Consider the following 20,099-nt stretch of genomic DNA (forward strand, 5'->3'; position numbering starts at 1 on the left):
TCTAAAATAAATCAAGTGTCGTCTTCCCTCTGTCTGCTTCAACACACAGCTCTGCTCTGATCCACACTACTCTACAAGATGGTGTTTGGAAAGTGTTTTTCATAGTTTCTGGTAAATTTATCTTCAGTTTTATCCCAATTTTAGTTAAGGTGAACGTTTTTTTAGATGTTCTGTAAAAACCCAGCAAAACTTTAGAAACAGACCAAAACATCATGTTTGCATTACATATTGTGTCTGGTGATGTTGGACATTTTCTGGTACACCAACTCTGAATGATTGTTGTAAAACAGAGCTGCACTATGCATCAAAGACGCTTATGCCCTGACCTCTTTCTCCAGTACGTCTCCTCACAGCTCTGTCACGTCAACTCCTGCAGTGTTTATAATTGCTCAAATGACCCAGGGCTGAAAATGAATGAGTCATTGATCTATGCAATTTTGTGTGTGTGTGTGTGTGTGCATCTGAGAGAGAGAGAGAGAGACAGACAGACGGAGAAGGAGAAAGTAGATGGAGATAGAACTGATAGAAAGCCAAAGAGAGAGAGAGAGGATAAAAGAGTGTTGCAGTGTCCTTAGGCATGTACTGTATGTGACCCAGCAGTGCCCTACAATATAAAGTCATAAGAGCCACAGCTCATCAGTCTCAGTATCATTACTAAGTTTTACCAACTACTACCAACTAAGTTTTCTCTGTTTAAACGTAGCATTGCCCTTTCACAGTGGATTTGAAAAGTTTTCTGCCGACAAACAAGCCCTTTTTTTTCCTTCAGCTGAAGCATGAAACTCTACTCCTGTGGGAAACTATGTCCCTGCAGGTCATCCTCTTGTCTACTCGTGTATCTGCGGGCTATTGTAGCTAAATAAACTTACCCCTGTGTGCCTTTCACAGCATTGTGTTACTTTTATCATAGTTTATTTGTCTTTTTTTCATTTTCCAATGAACCGTCTTTAGACATCAGGTAAATATTGAGCTTTGATTACAGCAAAGTTTCTAAGTCTTCAGTGTCTAAAAGGAAAATATGCTTGCTGCAGGAATTAGTCAAGTGAAATATATAGGTTACACATATGCATTTCTGACAGGAATTAAATAGTCGAGACAATTTATTGAAGTTTATAGCCCTAAAGTCACAAGTTTGTTCCAGAGAGTTTTTACAGACTTTGAAAGAAAGAGAAACACACCTCCTGCAGATGGAAATGAACTGCGATGGCTAATATCATAAAGTTAATAGCAGGAGTTACATCAGGTTCTATAGTTGCATTCAATTAGATGTGGTTACATGTGAAAAATGATATCTGATTATTACAAGAATAATTTCATAGCTCACACTGTCTCTTGCATTGCAGTTTATGGATGTTACTGAAATAAGATGTTACCTGTATTTGTTTTGTTTTGAAATAATCATGTCAAAATTGGTGCAGTAAATAACTTGACTTCTCTAAAAATGTAAAATTTGTACAATTTTTCTAGCACAAAAACAAAAATAGATGGTAGGGATAGGTGGATGGTGAACGGGAGTTGAGGGCAACTGTAAGCAGTGATATTCTGCAGATGGGATATCTGGAGCAGCCTGAAAGAGCTCACTGTCATCTGTCCAGTGTTTGTGCATCAAATATTTCCCTCCTTGCCAATTATGTCTCGGTTCAGTATCACTCCCTTTTTGGGTAAACTGTGGTTTTCCATTATCTCGGCCTCCCATCTCAACAATAATCCTCTTGTGAGTTCTAATCATGCTTTCTGTTGATTCTCACAACAGAGTCATAGGGGTGTTGACATTTTTCTTTTCCTCGCACTACGATGTCAGTGCTGGTGCAATACCTTAGGGAGCTGGTTGCAAAGATTATTCATGTCATTCACCTAAAAGGCCGTGTCTGTGGAGTCACATTGCACATGCTGTGACGGGAGTTATGTTATGTGTCAGAGGTTTGGCTGAGAGTCAGTGTAGGACGTCACGTCAGAGTAAGTGTGATAATGAATCAGCTGTTAAACATATGCTTGTTTTCACATTTCGGCACTTTCACTATCTCTCTATATGTCATCTTTGTCTCTTGTTCGCAAACATGATGCACAAACTTCGTGCACAAAAACCCCAGGAAAACAGACTGACCTGTTCCCAGGAATGACAACGTATAAGTCACCTGTGTGAGTCTGGGCTTTCTCACCTGGGGTGAATATAACAGATGGATCGCTCGATGTGAAAAGAAGGTGTAGATTGGGGGTTGTGTATGAGTATGTGTCTGTATGTGTGAAGGTAAAACTGGTTTAGAGTGACATGGTTTTGATCTAGTACTAAATATAGAAAGACAGAGGGACAGAGATCGGGGTGATGTGTGTAAGATGAGACAAACACAACTGGGGAGAAAACTTGCTGGAGTCATTGTAACGCACATATTGTGTCTGTGTGTTTTCCTAAGACCTGGTTAGAGATGGGGACGAGGACAATACGATTGCCCTTCCCTCAGTCATCAGGCAGACAGCCAAAATATCTCATTCCACAACTAAAGCTCACACTCAGCTCCTGCCACTCGGAGAGATCACAGAGAGATAGCGCTGCATTTAAGCCAATTATTTGTTGAAGAAAATATGCTTGGCATGTCCTGCATTTTCTTGTGGCTGTGTCAAGTGTGTTCAGACGCACAGTGAATAGCTATTGTTTCTGATGTGAGAAGTAACTGCACTAGAAAATGTAGAAGGTGTTCTAGAAATATATATGGAAATAATATTTTATTTATTTTCTTATTTATTTTACTCTTTCTTTCAGGCCCTTGCACTTAGAAGTAATTTCTGATTCTTGTTTCGGATGGTTTATGCTACAGTTAACCAGGATATATTAGGTTTGCTATGTTAAAATGTAGTGTTCTGGCTCCTAACTTAAAGAATGCCTGCTATATCATGAATGTAATTGAATGGATATTATTGACACACTGACTCTCAACAGATAGACGGAACATGAAATGCTTGTAGTTCGGGGCGTGTGAGGCTGAGTCTTGGACTGTGTCCACGACATGGCCTTTGGGCAGGAAGACCGACTTCCTCCTATTAAAATCTCTCTCACAAAACATTCACAAACCATGAGCACAATCTCCGATTTTCCAGATCTACAAACCAAACTTGATTAAAGATTAACTTAAAGTGATAATATCCTGTACCTTTCAGAGGTCAGTGAATCATCTGTTACTGAGAATTTGAAATATCCTGAAGAGCACGTACAACCTCAGGATGAAAAACAGGAAGGGGACTGATAGCAGCATTAGTCATTTCTCATTGTGTAATGACAAGGAATATTTTAGTTTGATGTTTTAAGTTCTGCATTGGAACGTACTTTCTACACCATACAAACACAAGTATATGTACACTTGCACTCTTCTTTCTGTTCTTAGGACATCTTCTGCTCTTCCACATGTATAAACATACCGGCAACAGCCATGAAAATGCTAACATAGGCAGGGTGTCCTGTACTGGTTAAGGTTGGGTGGGTGGGTGGGTGTATTAGATTAAATGTGTGGCTATTTCCATTGAAAGGATGATGATAACAAATGTGTATTACGCATCACGCTGAGGGGAATCCTCTCCTGACCTTAGCATCCACACCAGAGGGGATTATGGGATTGCTTGGTAGCCCTAGCAATGAGGCAAATATCCCTGGAGACAGGCATTAGTCATCACCTGGGCAAATAATCACCTAGGAGACTAAGGAGCTCATCGTGACATTGCAGTGGGAAATGGTGTCAGTGGTTTAGAAACGCCTTTCAGCTGTGAGTCAGTGGCATTGTTAGAGCAGAGGTATTCCCTGTGGCCCTGTGCACAGTTTAAACAAAGCATATCGCTTGTGGTTTTATGTAGATGGCTTTGAATATTGCTGCATTAGTTCTAACTGTTGGGGATGTGCCAATTAGTCTGCCACCAGTCATAATCATCCAATAATCAGCCAGATAATGAGTGACTGGCTGATTATAATTTTAATAAATCACGGATATGAAATCAAATTTATGCCTGGCAGCAGTGCATGAGTAGTGTGGAGCCTAGTATAGGGCATGTCATGTATTGCTTTGAATTTCACAGCTCATGACCATTTAGCCAGTCTACACCAACATATGGAAATATATGGCAGAGGCTGCTGCTGTATTTGAAGAAGACATTGATGTTGGTTTAGTCAATATGTCAGTAGGTTCTGAAGTCATGTAATTAATGTTTGCACAAAATCTGTGATTTATTTAGGCATGAATAGAGGAGTTATGTCAGCAAAGTACAATCTGTTATAGACCACACTTAGTAAATGAGGTTAATTTATTAATGCATGCTTAGTTTGCACTTTATAAGAAGTGGTATGTAAAAAGTCTGGGGAGGTTTGCATCATTTTAGGCAGCAGTCAGATTGGCACTGTATCCTTCCTCTCATCTTTTGTCTGTTAAGAGAAAATCAGACATGCTGCATCGTACATTTTGACTCTTTAGCATAAGTGTCACTGTTCAGAATGATCGCCAATGTTGCTTGACCAGTCAAATATCATCAGAATTTAAACTTTAAATTCTGCACTCAGACGTTTTCTCTGTTTATAATACTGAATAAAATAGTGTCAACTGTGCATTGTCATATCCTAACTTTTGTCTCTTTCTCTTTCTCTTCATGTGCAGTTTCGACGTGGACAATGGCACGTCATCAGGTCGCAGCCCCCTGGACCCAATGGCCAGCCCGGGCTCAGGCCTCATCCTGCAGGCCAATTTTGTCCACAGCCAAAGGAGAGAGTCGTTCCTCTACCGCTCCGACAGTGACTACGACCTCTCGCCCAAGTCTATGTCTCGAAACTCCTCCATTGCCAGTGACATGTGAGTGCATTATGTTCATTATGACCTTCGTAGATGAACCCAAGTGCTCCCTATTGTGCTGAATGCTGTTAGTTCTACTTTTTTCTGCCTCTCTGAATCTGTGTCATGGCTGGATGTTTATCAGACCAGGTCTTAAAGCTGCCATGCTGATCACTTTGGCCCTGGTTGGAAGTGTGCATGACCAACAGCTGACTGTGTAGTGTCACATCTATTCTTAGCCACATCCAGTAGCACAAATGCGGTGGTCAGTGACAAAGTATCCACAAGCACAGTTCATGTGTCTCTGACATTTTTCCAAATTGTTGATTATGCCTGTGTCACTCATAAGGTCAATGGAATGGATTTGTGCACTGCATTTAATCTGTTTAAGTTCTGAGTTCACTTGGTCATTTGTATTTTATAATACCAACTCCCCATCACCTTACAGCTGTAGAAAGGCACAGTCCAGACAAGGTATTAACACACTCAAATCAGCCGGCATCCTCTGGATCAGTGTATATGTTGATAGCCATTTCCCACACTATGGTGGCTATCCAGTTACAGTTACTGTACACTTAGTGCTGCAGGAAATAAAAATATTGACTAAAACCTGGCATTTCGATCCAGTCGACAGGAAAAGACAAGACAAATGAAAAATATGTCCTACAGTAACTTTAGACTTCCTCCTTACTGCTACTGCTTTTTGCTCTGTAGTATTGCCCCAAGTTCCATCGACCTACACCCACTATCTGGTTACCATGTTAATCATTGTTACAGTGTTTACATTAATCCTTTGTCTCATTCTTTCATATCTTTTTTTCTGCTGAATTACATATACAAGATATAGCTAGTGGGAGGCAACTTGTCTTGACAGCTCTCCTTATGAAATTCTTAATAATGCAGCTTCACAATCAAGTTAAACTTGTGAAAGATTAAATAGCATTTTTACTAAAGTACTTAACAAAGAGGAAGATAGTCCAGAAATTTCTAAGAGGAAATTCAGTACAAGAAAACAGAGTTAGAGCAGCCTCTTTGTGTCCTAAAAGGTTTAAAAGTTAAGTAAAAGGTGAACATCTATCTATACAGTCATCTTTACTCTCAATACCTTCTGTTTGTCTTGCAATAGGAGACCTAGCAAGTCTGTGTCTCTTTTGACTTTCATGCCAGGCATGTCAGCTCACGTGCCAGTAGGTGTGTGCGTGACGTGGCTGTGGTCTAGTACAACGTAGCAGTAGGGGAGAAGCTTGATGACGCTAACACACTCCTGTCACCTGAGCAACTGTTGACAGTCTTGGCAGTCATAACGTAGCTCGGATGTCAGCAGGAATCTGACTCAAAGTTTACAGTTATAATTCCTTTAGCTGGAACGTAACTACCTTATGTGTATAGAGACATGTCCAACAATAAACCCCCTCAATCCTGTTAGTGAAACCAGAAACTGTTCTGAAACTACTACACATTGTAAAGTAGGGCCTCAGCTGTTAGCTGATGTGTTGAGTAAATATGTCACTGTGACTGAGTGCATCAGAGGCGCTGAAACTAATCTCATGTGATGACCCACCCCCCCACCCCACACACACACACACACACACACACACACACCCTGCTCCTCCCAACCCCTCCGCCCCTTTGACCTTTGCAGAGCATGAGCACACTGTTGTTGAATGTCATTGTACTATAGACCTGCATCTAATATTAAAGCCACTCTGTTTGTTTCTTCCAGTCATGGTGACGATATGATTGTAACACCATTTGCACAGGTGAGCGCTTGTGCCAGTTTTGTCGTCTTATCCTCATGTTTTGTATCGTCATAAATTCATGATGCTGTATGATTCAGACTTAATCTGTCATGTGCCCTTCAGGTTCTTGCCAGCTTGAGAACTGTACGAAACAACTTTGGTGCATTAACTAATCTACAGCAAGACAGAGCGTCCAATAAGTAAGTTTGTTTCAAATAGAAATAAAGAAACTTTCTTAGTTGGAGGAGAGAGTTTGTTACAGGCAACGATGATGCTAGCAATATCTGACCATAGACACTTTATAACTAAGATGTTTTACTAAATAAGTGCCAGTGATTTGGAGTCATTCCACCTGATGGAACTGTGTCCAGTGCTCGCTTACAGTTTGGCTTGGCTCGCCCTCTGCTGTTCTTATTGAGTACTACAACAATAATAGTATATATATATATGTATATATATGTGTAAAGGTATGGTGCTCCTTAATATTTGTAGAAATGAGCAAAAAGAAATGGTGCTTCCTTACTGCTTAGAGTCATGTGGAGAGTTTTAATGAATATGTTTAGTAAACTACTGATTTTACTGTTTTGGGAAAGGAAACGTCTCAGTGTGTGTGTTTGTTTCACCCTTGACAGGAGATCACCCATGTGTAACCCACCACCTATCACCAAGACCACCTTCACAGGTATGTGGACAGTGAGGGGGGATGATAACTTGTGTCTCCTGTGTGTGTGTGTGCGTGTGTGTGTGTGTGTGTGTGTGTGTGTGTGTGTGTGTGTGTGTGTGTGTGAGATTTGATGTGTGGTCTGATAATTAGGAACAGTTTTTGCCATACAAAATGTAAATATTATCAGTAGAGGTAACACTCTTACTGATGTTTATCATTTAGTAAGTAGCATCCAAACATTTAATAAAGGGTTCATTACACACTACGATGGGGTTGTAAGCAGATTTACAGTAAGCGATTATTGAAATATTTTTCAACAACTATAACTCCTTCATTGGGTACCAATAAGTGGAGACTGGAGTATAAAACAAAGTTGTAATAATGTCAAATATGTCTCCACAGGAGAAGTTATAACTGTTGACAGATACTGTATGTCAATAAACACTTAAAAATGTTCTTATATCTGCTTACAGCTGCATTATAGTGTGTTGCAAAACGTTCATTAAATGTTTATATATTGCTCATAAATGCTAAATAGGGAGACTCAAGGTGTTATTGCGTAAGCAGAATTGGTAGTGGTAGTAGTAGTATGCACTCACCAACTTACAACTGGAAGCTAAATAGATAAAAACTGATATAAGAGTGTTGTAACGGTGATGTTTTTGTCTATTGTAAGATATTATCATGGTGCTGGCAAACACAGGCATACTGTGCAGGGAGCCAAAGAACATGATCATAATATCCAACATGGTCAGAATAAAAATATGGATGACATATTTTGCAGAGGATGAGTTCATTTGAGCAAATGAATGGACAAGAGATAAAAAGGACAGTAGAACTAGTAAACGAAGACTCAATATTTTCCTGTTGTTAACTGTTGTTTTAGCATTTTCTGTAAAGTTTGGATAAGTTTGTCTCTTTGTGGTTTCTGTTGTACAGCCAGGGTGCTGTCTTCAGTCAGTTCCTGAAAAGCAACAGTTACAGTTTGACAAGACAGGTGAACATATACTCACATACTGTCTGCTCTTATCTAGTACGTTGCAAGCTGACAGTCATATCCACCCGTTGTATATTGATCATTACAGACAGTTTGTCGACCGCCAGATCTTTATGTTCTTAATCAGTTTTTTTCTTGAATTATTATTACAATTTTATTCATATAAAATTTTCAGAAACCAGTTCCTGTACTTTATATTAAGTCTGTAAGGGTGTGGTGATGGAGACACACCAAAGAATCTTTGAAAAGATGCTCAAGTGTTAAGTTTTGGTTTACACAATACAGCCGCCAATGGAGTGCCATGAGGCTGCCATGTTTTACCAGTTTATCCATAACCATAGATTTATCAATACTTCAGTATACAGTCATACTTGACTTTGATAGTCTGATGTGCTGTAAAGCACGAGACAGACACCGTCTACCGCACAGCCTGTCTGGCCTACTTTAAGGTGAGTTTTTGTTCATAGGAGGACATGGCACAGACAGACTTAGATGGCAATAATAGACTTGTCCTTGACAGTCACTTTTCTCTTTAGCAGTATCAGTGGCTGTAACCTAGCTGGTGTTTGCAGGAGAAACCATATAACCTTCACCATTAATAAATAATTTCACTGTTTTGTTTAGTAAATCGATCCCTATGACACTTGCTCAGATACACATAGAATCACATACAACACACACATTCATGCACATTGTCAGTGAGGGTAAAAACGTTTATTTTATTATTATTAAGTGCACAAAAATGAAAATACTCAAATATTAACAGAGCCAAATTTGCTTTTTTCTATGTTTAAGGGAGATCTTTCCAGCCAGTCATCCCCAGGAATCACATTCCTGAGGCATAACCTGCTTATATATGAGGGACTGGTGACATTGAGCTAAATTTAGAACATAATCACACTGGTGCACAGCCATTATGAGCCCTGCCATAAACTGGTGACAGCTGTGAGTCATGAAACATGATTGTTTGAGAATATTGACTGCTTGAAATGCAAAGAGTTACTGAGGCAGCGAATAAGTCACCATGCAGAGAAAGACAATAAAGGAAGTATAATTAATAGTAACTCAGTCAAAAGTGGGATTATATATTGGGCTTCCTGGCTCTTTCTCTGTTTTTCAAGGCTTTTTTCTGTGATCTGTCTCTAACTTACTGTTGAGACAAAGAAAATTATTTTAGACCCTTCTCATATGTAAAACAAAAAAAATTACCAGTAATTCTGTGTGACCCTTCACCTACTGTGGATGAGAATAAATAGAGAGGGAGACTTTGATTCATAGCAAACTATGCTCTAGACTTTCACATTACATATACAGACAATATTCTTTCGTAACATTTAACATCCCATATACTCAATCCAAAATGTTGTTATAGTTTTTCATACCTTTGGTTTGTAATCTGGATATAAAGTTACTTATAACGTGAGTGAGGCCACAACTCTAAATCACGCTTTCTTTTCCTCTCTCCTTGGTCCAGTGCATGGAAAAAAGAGGGTTTGAGGTACTTACTCATATCAGGTCCCAAATGAATAAAATATTTTATTTACCAAGTAATTACCCATTACCCATCATTAGTAAATTATAATGAAAATAATTGTTCAATTCTGTTACAATTTATAGATATTGTACAGCTTTGTTTTATGAAAGTATAACTAGTTGCTATTTGATTATTCTAGGCTCTCCGTCCTCCTCCTCTTCCTCCTCCTCTCGCATCTTCTCCCGCTCACAGTCCGACTTCACTGTCAAGCTGTTCCGGTACATAGTTTGGCTGCAGCCCTGCGTCTGTGCAGCAGAGTGGCCTCTCCGAGCGCCGGTGTCTGATGTCGCACTAAGCATGAGAAGAATGTCATTGACGTCAGTGCAGTTGCTGTCAGAAAGAGTAGCACCCCAGCCACTGACACCACACCAGGGAGAGAGACAGAGGGAGAAAGGGAGACTGAGAGAAAGAAAGAGGGGAGAGACAGAAAGGAGACAAAAGAGGGAAGAGGGAGGATGTTCAGAGATCAGTGGAGGAAACGAAGAGTGTGGGAGAGGAAGGGGACTAATGGAAGGAGGGAAGGAGAGATTTGTCAAAGACAATGAAGCAAGGGGGGGGGGGGGTATTGTTGAAAATAAGAGGTGACAAAAGTGGTTTAGAGATGGTTAGCTGTCAAGTCTCTACAGTAGGTTGACCTGCATGGAAACAAAAATGTTATGCATGTTTCCAAACCTAGTATACGACATATTATAATTGATCCTTCCAAATTGTGATAAACCTTTGAAATATTCAGGAGCTAAAGAACGACTCATACAACCCAGAGCTGTAAACTATCCATCAATAAAATGTCCCAGAATGAAAGATAAGTGAAAAAAAGTGTCTGATTTAAGCTTAAATGTAGACAGCACAGCATTTTTCCAAAGGGGCTTTAAGACAATCTAAATGCTGATATGATAAGGCATCATGCGACTAAATTTGGTTTGGTTTTATTTTAATCTGCTACTACTGTTTTCTCTCTGTGTGATTTAATTACAGCTAAAGTGAGCCCCTCCCCCCCCAGATAGCATAGCATTAAAAGCCTGTGCTTTCCCAAATTAGTCAAGGCATCAATATTAATTGGCTTCTGACAAGGTGACATTTTCTGTTAACATAGGCTGACTTTGAGAGGCATGTCTTCAATTTCAAATTAAAAGAAAGTGAAGGATACTCCGAGGTGGGGCTTGTGATGCTCAAGCTCTGCCATCTTTACCGTATCGCCGGCCATCTATTTGTTTACCTGTCTGTTTTGGTGTATTTGTATGCTGAACACATATTAGCATGCATGCACACACAGTATAGGGAGCTCGCAGCTCTGGCTCCCCTCCTGTACCACTCCATTCCATGTCTTGTCACTCTCCCTTCCCCATCCACAGTGCAGTCCTCTCAGGGTTTAGGTACAGCTTGGGGAGAGCAGCACGTTTGGCTACCAGGGACGCCGAAGCAACAGCAGCCCACCCCCTATACACACAGCATCTATAGGAAACACTACCCAGCACACACACAGCACCGGATTATACCATTTGCTTCCCGGATACCATGGATGTTTTTATTGGCAGAAAGGCTAAGGATACAAAATCATGATGTGTTATGGTTAGCATTTCCTCTGGTGTGAGTGTGTATGCATGTGTGTGTCTTGTTTGCATTTGTGTGTGTGTGAGAGAGAGAGAGGGATGTCTTTGTATCTGTTAACCATGTGAGGATGCTGTGAACAATCTCGTGTGTGTTCCGTACTGGACAGTATTGACATGGATCTTGACTGGTTCTGAACCTCTCACTGGATCCTCTTTTCCACCGTCCCTGTCTTCCCTCCATCCCTCCTATGGCAGACATGGGCCTGCTAAGCAGACTGCTGTTCATCCTGCTACATGACTGGAATTACACCTCTCTTATGAATGATAGAGTGAACCTCATACACCAAGATCACTGAGTGTGATATGTGTGCTATGTATGGGTGATAATGTGCGAGTCTGTCTGTGTGAGTCTGTCTGTGGGAGATTTCAGTTTTTTGCTCTGTGGGATACCTCTGTATTCTCTGCTGTGGTTCTCTTACTGTTAACATTCGTTTGGACTCACAGAACTAACTTGGGGTGGCTGTTTTTGACATCTATCACCTGCAACTGTACTCCCTGGGATGGTGTGAGACTTACTCTTGAAAGGAAGAATCCAGGATTTGAACTTTAGCACTGCACTGGAGGTTTCTTTTCTCCAAGGGAATCAGTGAGATTTTCTACACCTGACCTGTGACTGCTCATCTTTGGGTTAGGCTACAGGACAACAAGGCCCTACTCCCAGGCCCGCACAGCTGGCCCACCTGTCCAGTATGAAGAGTCACCCATGTGTCTACTCGGGGTATCCCAGCTTAGCTGTTTGTGGGGTGGGAGACCCCGGGCCTGGACCGTCCACTAGCCCTCTGAAGCGGGCCCTAACTGACCCCTTGCCCTCCTGTCTTGCCCCTGCAGAGGAGGCCTACCAGAAACTGGCCACTGAGACCCTGGAGGAGCTGGACTGGTGCCTGGACCAGTTGGAGACGCTGCAGACAAGACACTCAGTCAGCGAGATGGCCTCCAACAAGGTAAGAATAACGGAAAAGTTTACACCAACTTGTTTAGACAAAGTTTCATTGTTGAGTTTAGTTTTTTTCAGACTTAAAATGCACAGTTGTAGGAATACACTACATGTGCTATTTCTTGAAACATGCAGAAGCTGCTACCCAGGACATGCTATTGAGTTTCGATTTCGTGACACATATAGTATATATTAAGTGCCATGCAAGAGATGCATATGATGCATAGTGTTTATACTGACCTTTATTTGTGGTGGATAACTTCAGATAAAGGAGGTCATTTTTCTAATAAATTGTTCATGAATGCAGCATTTTAGCAGACTTTTTAAATCAATCCACACCTCCAACTGCATTTCCATACATCCCTATGAATGAAGTAACATAAAAATACTAAGTATTCTTTTTCAATTCTACAATTCTCCTTTATACTATATGGTCACTCAGTGGCAGAGAAATTCTGTTCATTGCTCAAGCTGATGTGCAGCACGATCCTGCAAAAACTACTAGCAACAGCTAGATCAAACACATTATACATTATTGATTTGATTGATTTTAATGTGTACAGTATAATATGAAATAAACATGACCTCCTCTGTGTGTGGCCTGCCCCTTTGCAATCAAACCTCTCTCCTTGTTCATTTGCCAAGTGTTTATCAACCCATAGTAGTTGCTATTTGAGCCTGAGGAGCAAGAATTTGGATGAGCTGTGTATATAATGTGCTTTGACACCTTTTCAGCACTCAGCGATCAAAGCGCACATTGGACTGTTTGTGTTGTATTGTCTGTGTGTGTTAGTGATAGCATCGTCATGCAGGCAGGGAGATGTGCTGTGAGCATGCTCAGTCGCCTCCAGTGCGTGTGCGTGTGTGTGTGTGTCTGTGTGACTGTGTGTCTGTGTGTCTGTGTGTATAAGTGTGTGTGTGTGTGTGTGTGTGTCTGTGTGTATAAGTGTGTGTGTGTGTGTGTGTGTGTGTGTGTGTGTGTGTGTGTGTGGAGGGAAGCTGCTGTGCCGCTCTGAATGCTGATCAGCTTTGGGCTCTGGTGATGTCACACACTGTGATGTCACAAGAGAGGGGATGGACCAAGAAGAGGAGAGACAGGGAGGACAGACAGACAAAGGAATTACACAAATGCACCCACTCACCGCTGATGTTTCCACAATCTCATGCATGACCGGGACATCTACCTCTGTTTAAAAGTGAAAAGATTTTTTTTTAAAAAAAGGAAACCTGCCTCACCATCGCTCACCAGCACAGCTATCTCTGGTTGTCATGGCAACAGCCACAGGCCCAACCAACCTGCTATCTCACTCCAGCAACAAACACACACACTCACACACATCAAGTAATACAGTCTCTACATCTCCCACACATAGCCATTACTTTGTGTCTGTATCCTGCAGACTTTCATTTATCAGCACTCAGCATAAGCCTCAATTCATCAATGAAGGAAAGTCTGAGATTAAAAAGAAACAATAAAATGGAATTCCCTTGAAGAAAATTGAATAAAATTCTGGCCACATTTCCAGACATGTGAAAACAGCCATCTATACTAGTGCTTTAGTAATGTCCTTTAGCAGTCACCCCAGTCAGATTTGCATGTAACCTTGGAAAAATAACACATCTCACCACTGAATATCAGCATTCTCAGACTCACTCTCACTCCAGGGGCTGCTGCGACAGTAGGTTAAGCAAGGTGACATACCTGTTTGCCCTAAAGGATCTCATACCAAGGAGATAACATGGTCACTGTGATTATTGTTGTCGCAGCAGCAATGCAACTGAAATACACACTGTACAAGCAAATAATTATTTTCAATTCACTATGCTACACTTCACTAAGTTAAATATTTTGTTCAGATAGTATTGATGCTCCAAAACTAATAAATGTCATTTTGACAGATTCTTTGAGATGAACGCACCTCTCTTGAACTGAGCACTTGGTGGTTTATCTAGTTTAGGATGCTCCTGTGGTTACATTTCCACCCTTTGTGTGGATGTAGGTGTTCTTGGAATCAGCAGCTGGTCTTCTTCTGGTTCAGCTTTAGGAACAGTGTATGCCAGTCAAGTTTGAGCTTCATGCCTTTTTGTGGTATGACCGTTTTCTGCGGTGACATTGGAGGACAAAGGATATGAGATCATTGGCACTATGAGTTTTTTGTTGTTTTTTTTTACCTCAGGCCAGCTCCAGGCCTGAAGTAGTTCGTACGAAGTGTTGTTTTACACTCACCACATACTGTGCAACCTGGCTAAAACTTTAATGCTAGAGATGAGTGTCTGTGTGTGTCTGCTGCAACATTTTAGATGTTTCGATTATCCCACTTTTTGGCACAAATGCTATGGTTCCCCGCCACACAGAGCCGTCTCTCTCACAACAATTTACATCATTCGCTGATGATGCAGATCGATTTGATGATTCAGTTTATTTTTGCCAGTCCTTAAGGACATACTCCTGAAGTGCTGTATCCACTAGTGAGTCACCCAGGACATCCATCATCAATACAATACTCTTTTTTCAGGTACACAAGCCTGTTCAATGCATCTACTGATCAGCTCATGATCAGTACAAATGGTGAAATTTGATACCCATTGAAAAGCTTGTGGAATTTCCTAATGCAAGACATGAGCAGACATTTTTAATCTGCTGTCTTTTAGCAGGTGACATGATATGGAAAGCAAACCATTTTTCATTTAATGCAACAGCACTATTCTGATGCCACACAGTTCCTCAGTGCCATAAATCACAGGCTCTTTAACAGAAGAGTAATGCACTAGCACCTCAGCTGGTTGTAACAGTGCTTTTGATTTCTGAAATGCCTGTTTTTAATGTTTTCTTGCAAAAGGGTAGTAGCTCATTGCAAGGGGGCAATAGATTAATAAAACTTTGTTGTAGTAGTTTAGCATCCCCAAAAACTGTATGATCTGATTTACAGCTGTTGGTGGAAGGGGCTTCCATGAAGGCTTTTTCTTTTTATGAATGAGGTGTGGCATCTTGGCATCTAATCCATAACCCAAATATTTGACTTTATTTTGTTATTATTCATCCAGATCAAAGGGTACTAAAATGAAGTAGTTGTGAATACCAGCACTCCAAAAACCAAGACACTTTGTAGTGGCTCTCTGGTTTTGTAGGTGTTTTTTGTGCTCAGGTTTTGATAACGCTTTTTGGTTTACAGCTACATCCTCAAAAGTTAGATTCACTCCAGCCAGGAGACGGCCATCATTCAGTTGCTCAGTAACTGAGCAAGTCCGGTTTTATCTTTCGGATTTTCTGAACTGAAAAACTTTCTCAATAGGCTGTATGTCAGTTCCCTTACTAAACTAATCAGAATGGCACTTGTCAGCTTTATGTATTCATCTTTGCATCTCTGTGTCTTTTTGTTATTATTAGTTTTTTGTTTATATATCATACTGGTGTCTTACCCCTTACCATTACTGTTAAGCTGTTTATGATGTTACCTTCCTACATATAGATTTCCTTATTCACATTTGGTTTAGATCATGAATGGACAGCAGTACATTCATTGAAAACAGTCGGCAGCAATTAGTGTTCCTGCTCTCTGTGTTCTGTAGAGAGGGGGCGTCTGCCACCAGAATAGATGTGCAATGTGAGAAAAGAAACAAATGCAACAGAGATCTGGAGGTGTCATGGGCTATATACAACAGGGAACAGATATTTTTGGTCACTCCGCCGAAGAAGAAATTACACAGCTAAGCTTGGTGTGACACTTTCCAATTTTTACCCAATAGTTAGTGTTCACACCTCCTTGGCTAAGCTATCAATATGTGTGTGTATTTGCGTGACTGAGAGAGGGAGTTTGTGTGGACAGGAGGGGTGTCTGTAGGCGTTATATTTGTGGATATGCTCCCGCAGGGAGTAAACCGTATGTGTGTGAGTATGTGAGTGTGTGTGTGGTGGGCTTGTGTTGGCCTGCTTGGCTCTGAGTGAATCAAAGCCGCTGGATCTCAGTTAGCTACTGGCCTCATCTGCTCCAGCGTAGCTGTAAATTACTCACAGTGCCAGGCTGGCTGTAGAGGTGGGGTGTAAAGTAAGCAGAGACACATTTGGTCCCTTTTCAATCTGTGAAGCCACTGGACCATCACATACACACTCACACATGCATCGGGACAAAGACGAAAGAGACCAAGTTCATAGACTGAAGAAGCCACCCGTGATCAACAAGATTCACATATCAAAATTAAACAATGTTTTCCGTATAGAATTGAAAGCTGTCAATCACAGATGTTAGCTTCTCACAAATGTTGTCTAAAAACAGGTTAACATTTATACCTCATGTTGCCCCATCATTAAGCAGTTAAACCCAGTGTATCAAAAATGTTTTATGCTTTATTTTATTCCATTGCTTTCAGAATTTATTTTAGATCGACTTCCTTATTCATCTGTGAAGTTGCACTGCCAAAGCTTCCAGACTACCTCCAATTTCCAAAATTAGTGACACCAGATTTTGGTACCAATTCCAAAATGATACATTTAAAAACAAATATGAGCTGGTTTCTCTACTAAAACCCTTTTTTTCGTTTCACAAAAGAAGTTCTCAGGTTAAATTTTGTCTAAAACACTGTCTAAAATAAGTAATGAAATTGTCTTCAACTGCCAAAAGTTTCATTTAAATCAGGAGCTATTTGATCAAACAATAACAAACAAGATTATGGATTATGACGACCTATGAAGTGCTTTCAGCTACTATGTTGCATTTGTAAACTTTTCTGATTTCTCAGGCTCATACTAAGTCTAATAATTATGTGTGGATGTCTGTGGTTTGTGTGTGTGTGTGTGTGTGTGTGTGTGTGTGTGTGTGTGTGTGCGCGTGTGCGTGCGTGTGTGTGTGTGTGATGGTTCTCAAGCCACATTCTCAGTCTCAGAGATTTTTAAGTTTTATAATGTGACATTTTTATGACCCTTATAATGATTTGTATGAATTTATTTTTATTGTCGGTCGTCTGATTTGATGGGTTTTGTTTTTTATTTGCTGTTAAGGTGGTTATATGTAAGTTCTGACTTTAATTAATTTTTATCCTCTTGAAAAAAACGGTATCTCTGGCAATACCTGATCAAAATTAATTAAATAAGATTTAAATATCAGATAGTTAAATCTAGTTAAATCTTGGATTTGTATTGCTGTTACTTATGGCAAAATTAGAACTACTCATTCAATAAGGTTTGATCCTTGTTTTCAACTAAAGCAACAACCCCTTGAGCTCAGTGACACACACAGCAACCTGTGTGGACACAATGCTGTCACTTTCTTTCCAACTGAGCCCACTTAACATGACTGTGTTGCTCATTCTTTTTGCAAGATTAATGGGTTTTTCATGTGCTTACATGATCTCAACAGTGATGTTACTGTGACTCACCCCCCATGAATACTGGGGTAAACGCTGATCCATGTTGGATGAGGTAACCTGTGCCTCACCATCATATTGTACAAAGGATTAGGTCAGTCATCACGTAAACACATACACGCCTACTGTCACATGTAATATATCCTGCATTCACACAAACAAGCGTGCACTTTATGCACTCACACATGCACACACAAAAATCCCATCCCGCTGCACTGCAGGAATTGACGGAAAGGGAAGGGGGAGATTTTCCACTGACTTCAGACCCAGCCAATCACACAGCAGGTGACCTCAAGTCTGATCCAATCCAAGCCAATCAGAGGTGATGATGAGCTCACACTTCTTCCATATCTGGGCCCTGATTTGCTGCTGTTGTGTGACACTGTGATAGAAGCAGCCTGTGCTCTTCACATGGGAGCTTGTGTCATACACAGAAGCAGGCAGGCAGTCAGGCAGCCAGCCCTGTTTGGGAGCTGTTGATAGAAAAATTTTTGCTGTCCTGGTGCTTTGGCATCTACCAAGTATCCGCACCATCATCAATTATTCACAACCTCAGCAGTGTGTCCCTGTATCCAAGTGTGTGTGTGAGTGTGTGTGCATATGTCAGTGTGTACACAGTGTGTGTGGTCACGATATGCTCTCATCGGATCTTTGGGGAGCCACTTTCCCACGACTCCTCTCAGAATCTGCTTCTCCTCTCAGCTTCCTGGGACATGGGCTCGTTTCTGTGGATACTCGCAGGGCAGGAACATGATGCTTCATTCATGGACTCCACAGTGACTTTACAGCTGATATACCTTGAAGCGAGCTCGGAAGGCTCGTCAGGTTGAGGTTTTTCACTGGCCAGAGCTGCGGACTGTTTTTATTTTCCTAGTTGTCTCACGCTTTCATCATCTAAACTATATTTTGGGCCATAAACCTGTACTTCTGTTTTTGGATTTTATTTGTTGATTTGTCAAAATGCCTGAAGCAAATTATCTGCTTTCTGTGTCGTGGGGATATATAAAGGTAAGATATGGTGTCACATTTGTGATTTTTGATTTTTAATTCATTATCCAGGTGATTTCTTCTTCAGCTGTTTGAATGTGGCTGTTGAAATGAATTTCCAGAGAGTGGAAGTGTTTTTTGTAACTGAGGTGTATAATTGACACAGATTTGGATGACCACAAATAGAAAGCACATACTGTATATAGATTCTCGCCAGCATGTCGCCCATGGAACAGTACTTCGTAGGTGTGACATTCCTGGCTCCATTATTCATTTTGATGAATCTATGATGGGGAGAGCTGATGGTGCCTGCACTGTACTTAGAATGATGTAGACATGGCTGGTTGTGCTGCACAGAAAAACATACGTAGTTACATTTTTAAGTGGGTTTGGATTTAAAATCACAGACATTTTCACTCTTCCTGTAAATCGTTATACTTGTCGGTCATTTAAGGTTTTTTTAATTCCTCAAAGGGTCTCTTAGATGGAAATAAAACAGAAGCTCTTATAGCTCTGACTTTATCAGGTCAACAATCCTCTGAGTAGTTGGGTTGCTCTACATTTTTTGTGTAAAGGGATTTTCTTTAGGTTGGCCACAAATCTAAATTAAAAAAGCTTATTTCACTGACTCTTATTCGTTTTAATGAATATGTTTCATGTAAGTACAGCTCTACCTGACATGTGTTTGTCACTTGTCTACTGTACTGGCTCTTATTACCTGACAAAAGCACAGTACAGAAGGCTCTCCGCCTCTTGTGTCTCCATTTTAAACAGCCACCCAGTGAACACCCGTGGGTGTTATTCAATGGGATGTCAATACACAATTGCGCAGTAAGCACTCTGCAGTGTTGTAATGGTCTATTTTAAGTGATCAGTATTGATTTATATAATTAATCAATAGACATACATTATTCATTTGGACCGAATGATTCAGACAATGCAGAGGCTTTGTTCAAGAGGTTTTTGTTTTTCAATCTGTTTTGTAACTGTTGTTTTGCAACCACTTTGGAAAATCCCTGATTTGAAGCATTCTCCTCCACATCAATCAGCTGGGTCTTCAAATCAAAAGCCAGAGCTAAATTTGGGTCTGCCACTCCAATTAGGCACAGGAGAGAGAGAGTAGAGAGAATGAGGTGAGGGAGAGAGGAAGAGGCAGAGGGAGGCAGGCGGTGTGTCAGAGAAAAACTGAAATTGAAAGAGAGAAACTGGGAAAATGGGTCACTGATTACCACATTTCTGGCAGTGGCCCTCTGACCTGCTGTGTGTATGTGTGTTGCACCAGAAACGGTGACTTTCCTGGGTACAGCTTCTGTGATGTGACTGGAAATTTCAAGAATCTCTTAGTAATAGGCCGCAGCCAGCAGGACAGTCTGTGCTGATAAAATCATTTGATGTCTTCACTGATGGCATGAAATTTATTCAAACATTCTTAGTGAACATTTATAGTCAAATGAGCGTTTTAGCTCTTGAA

The 20,099-nt window shown here is 40.7% G+C and overlaps 1 protein-coding gene across 5 annotated transcripts in view; it reads left to right on the forward strand.

Moving 5' to 3' along the window:
- Nucleotides 1-20,099, forward strand: part of pde4d (phosphodiesterase 4D, cAMP-specific) — a 136,694-nt gene that overhangs the window by 108,015 nt on the left and 8,580 nt on the right. For 4 of the 5 annotated variants that reach the window (XM_056376023.1, XM_056376024.1, XM_056376025.1 and 1 more), the window contains exons 2-6: nt 4,632-4,823; nt 6,526-6,562; nt 6,665-6,741; nt 7,174-7,223; nt 12,175-12,287. In XM_056376023.1, the coding sequence (XP_056231998.1) occupies nt 4,632-4,823; nt 6,526-6,562; nt 6,665-6,741; nt 7,174-7,223; nt 12,175-12,287 (469 nt within the window). Of the gene's footprint in view, nt 1-4,631; nt 4,824-6,525; nt 6,563-6,664; nt 6,742-7,173; nt 7,224-12,174; nt 12,288-18,087; nt 18,650-20,099 lie in introns of those variants that run through there. The other variant, XM_056376028.1, reaches the window with a different exon arrangement.

Source organism: Seriola aureovittata, chromosome 5, assembly GCF_021018895.1.
Source record: "Seriola aureovittata isolate HTS-2021-v1 ecotype China chromosome 5, ASM2101889v1, whole genome shotgun sequence".
Taxonomy (NCBI): Eukaryota; Metazoa; Chordata; class Actinopteri; order Carangiformes; family Carangidae; genus Seriola; species Seriola aureovittata.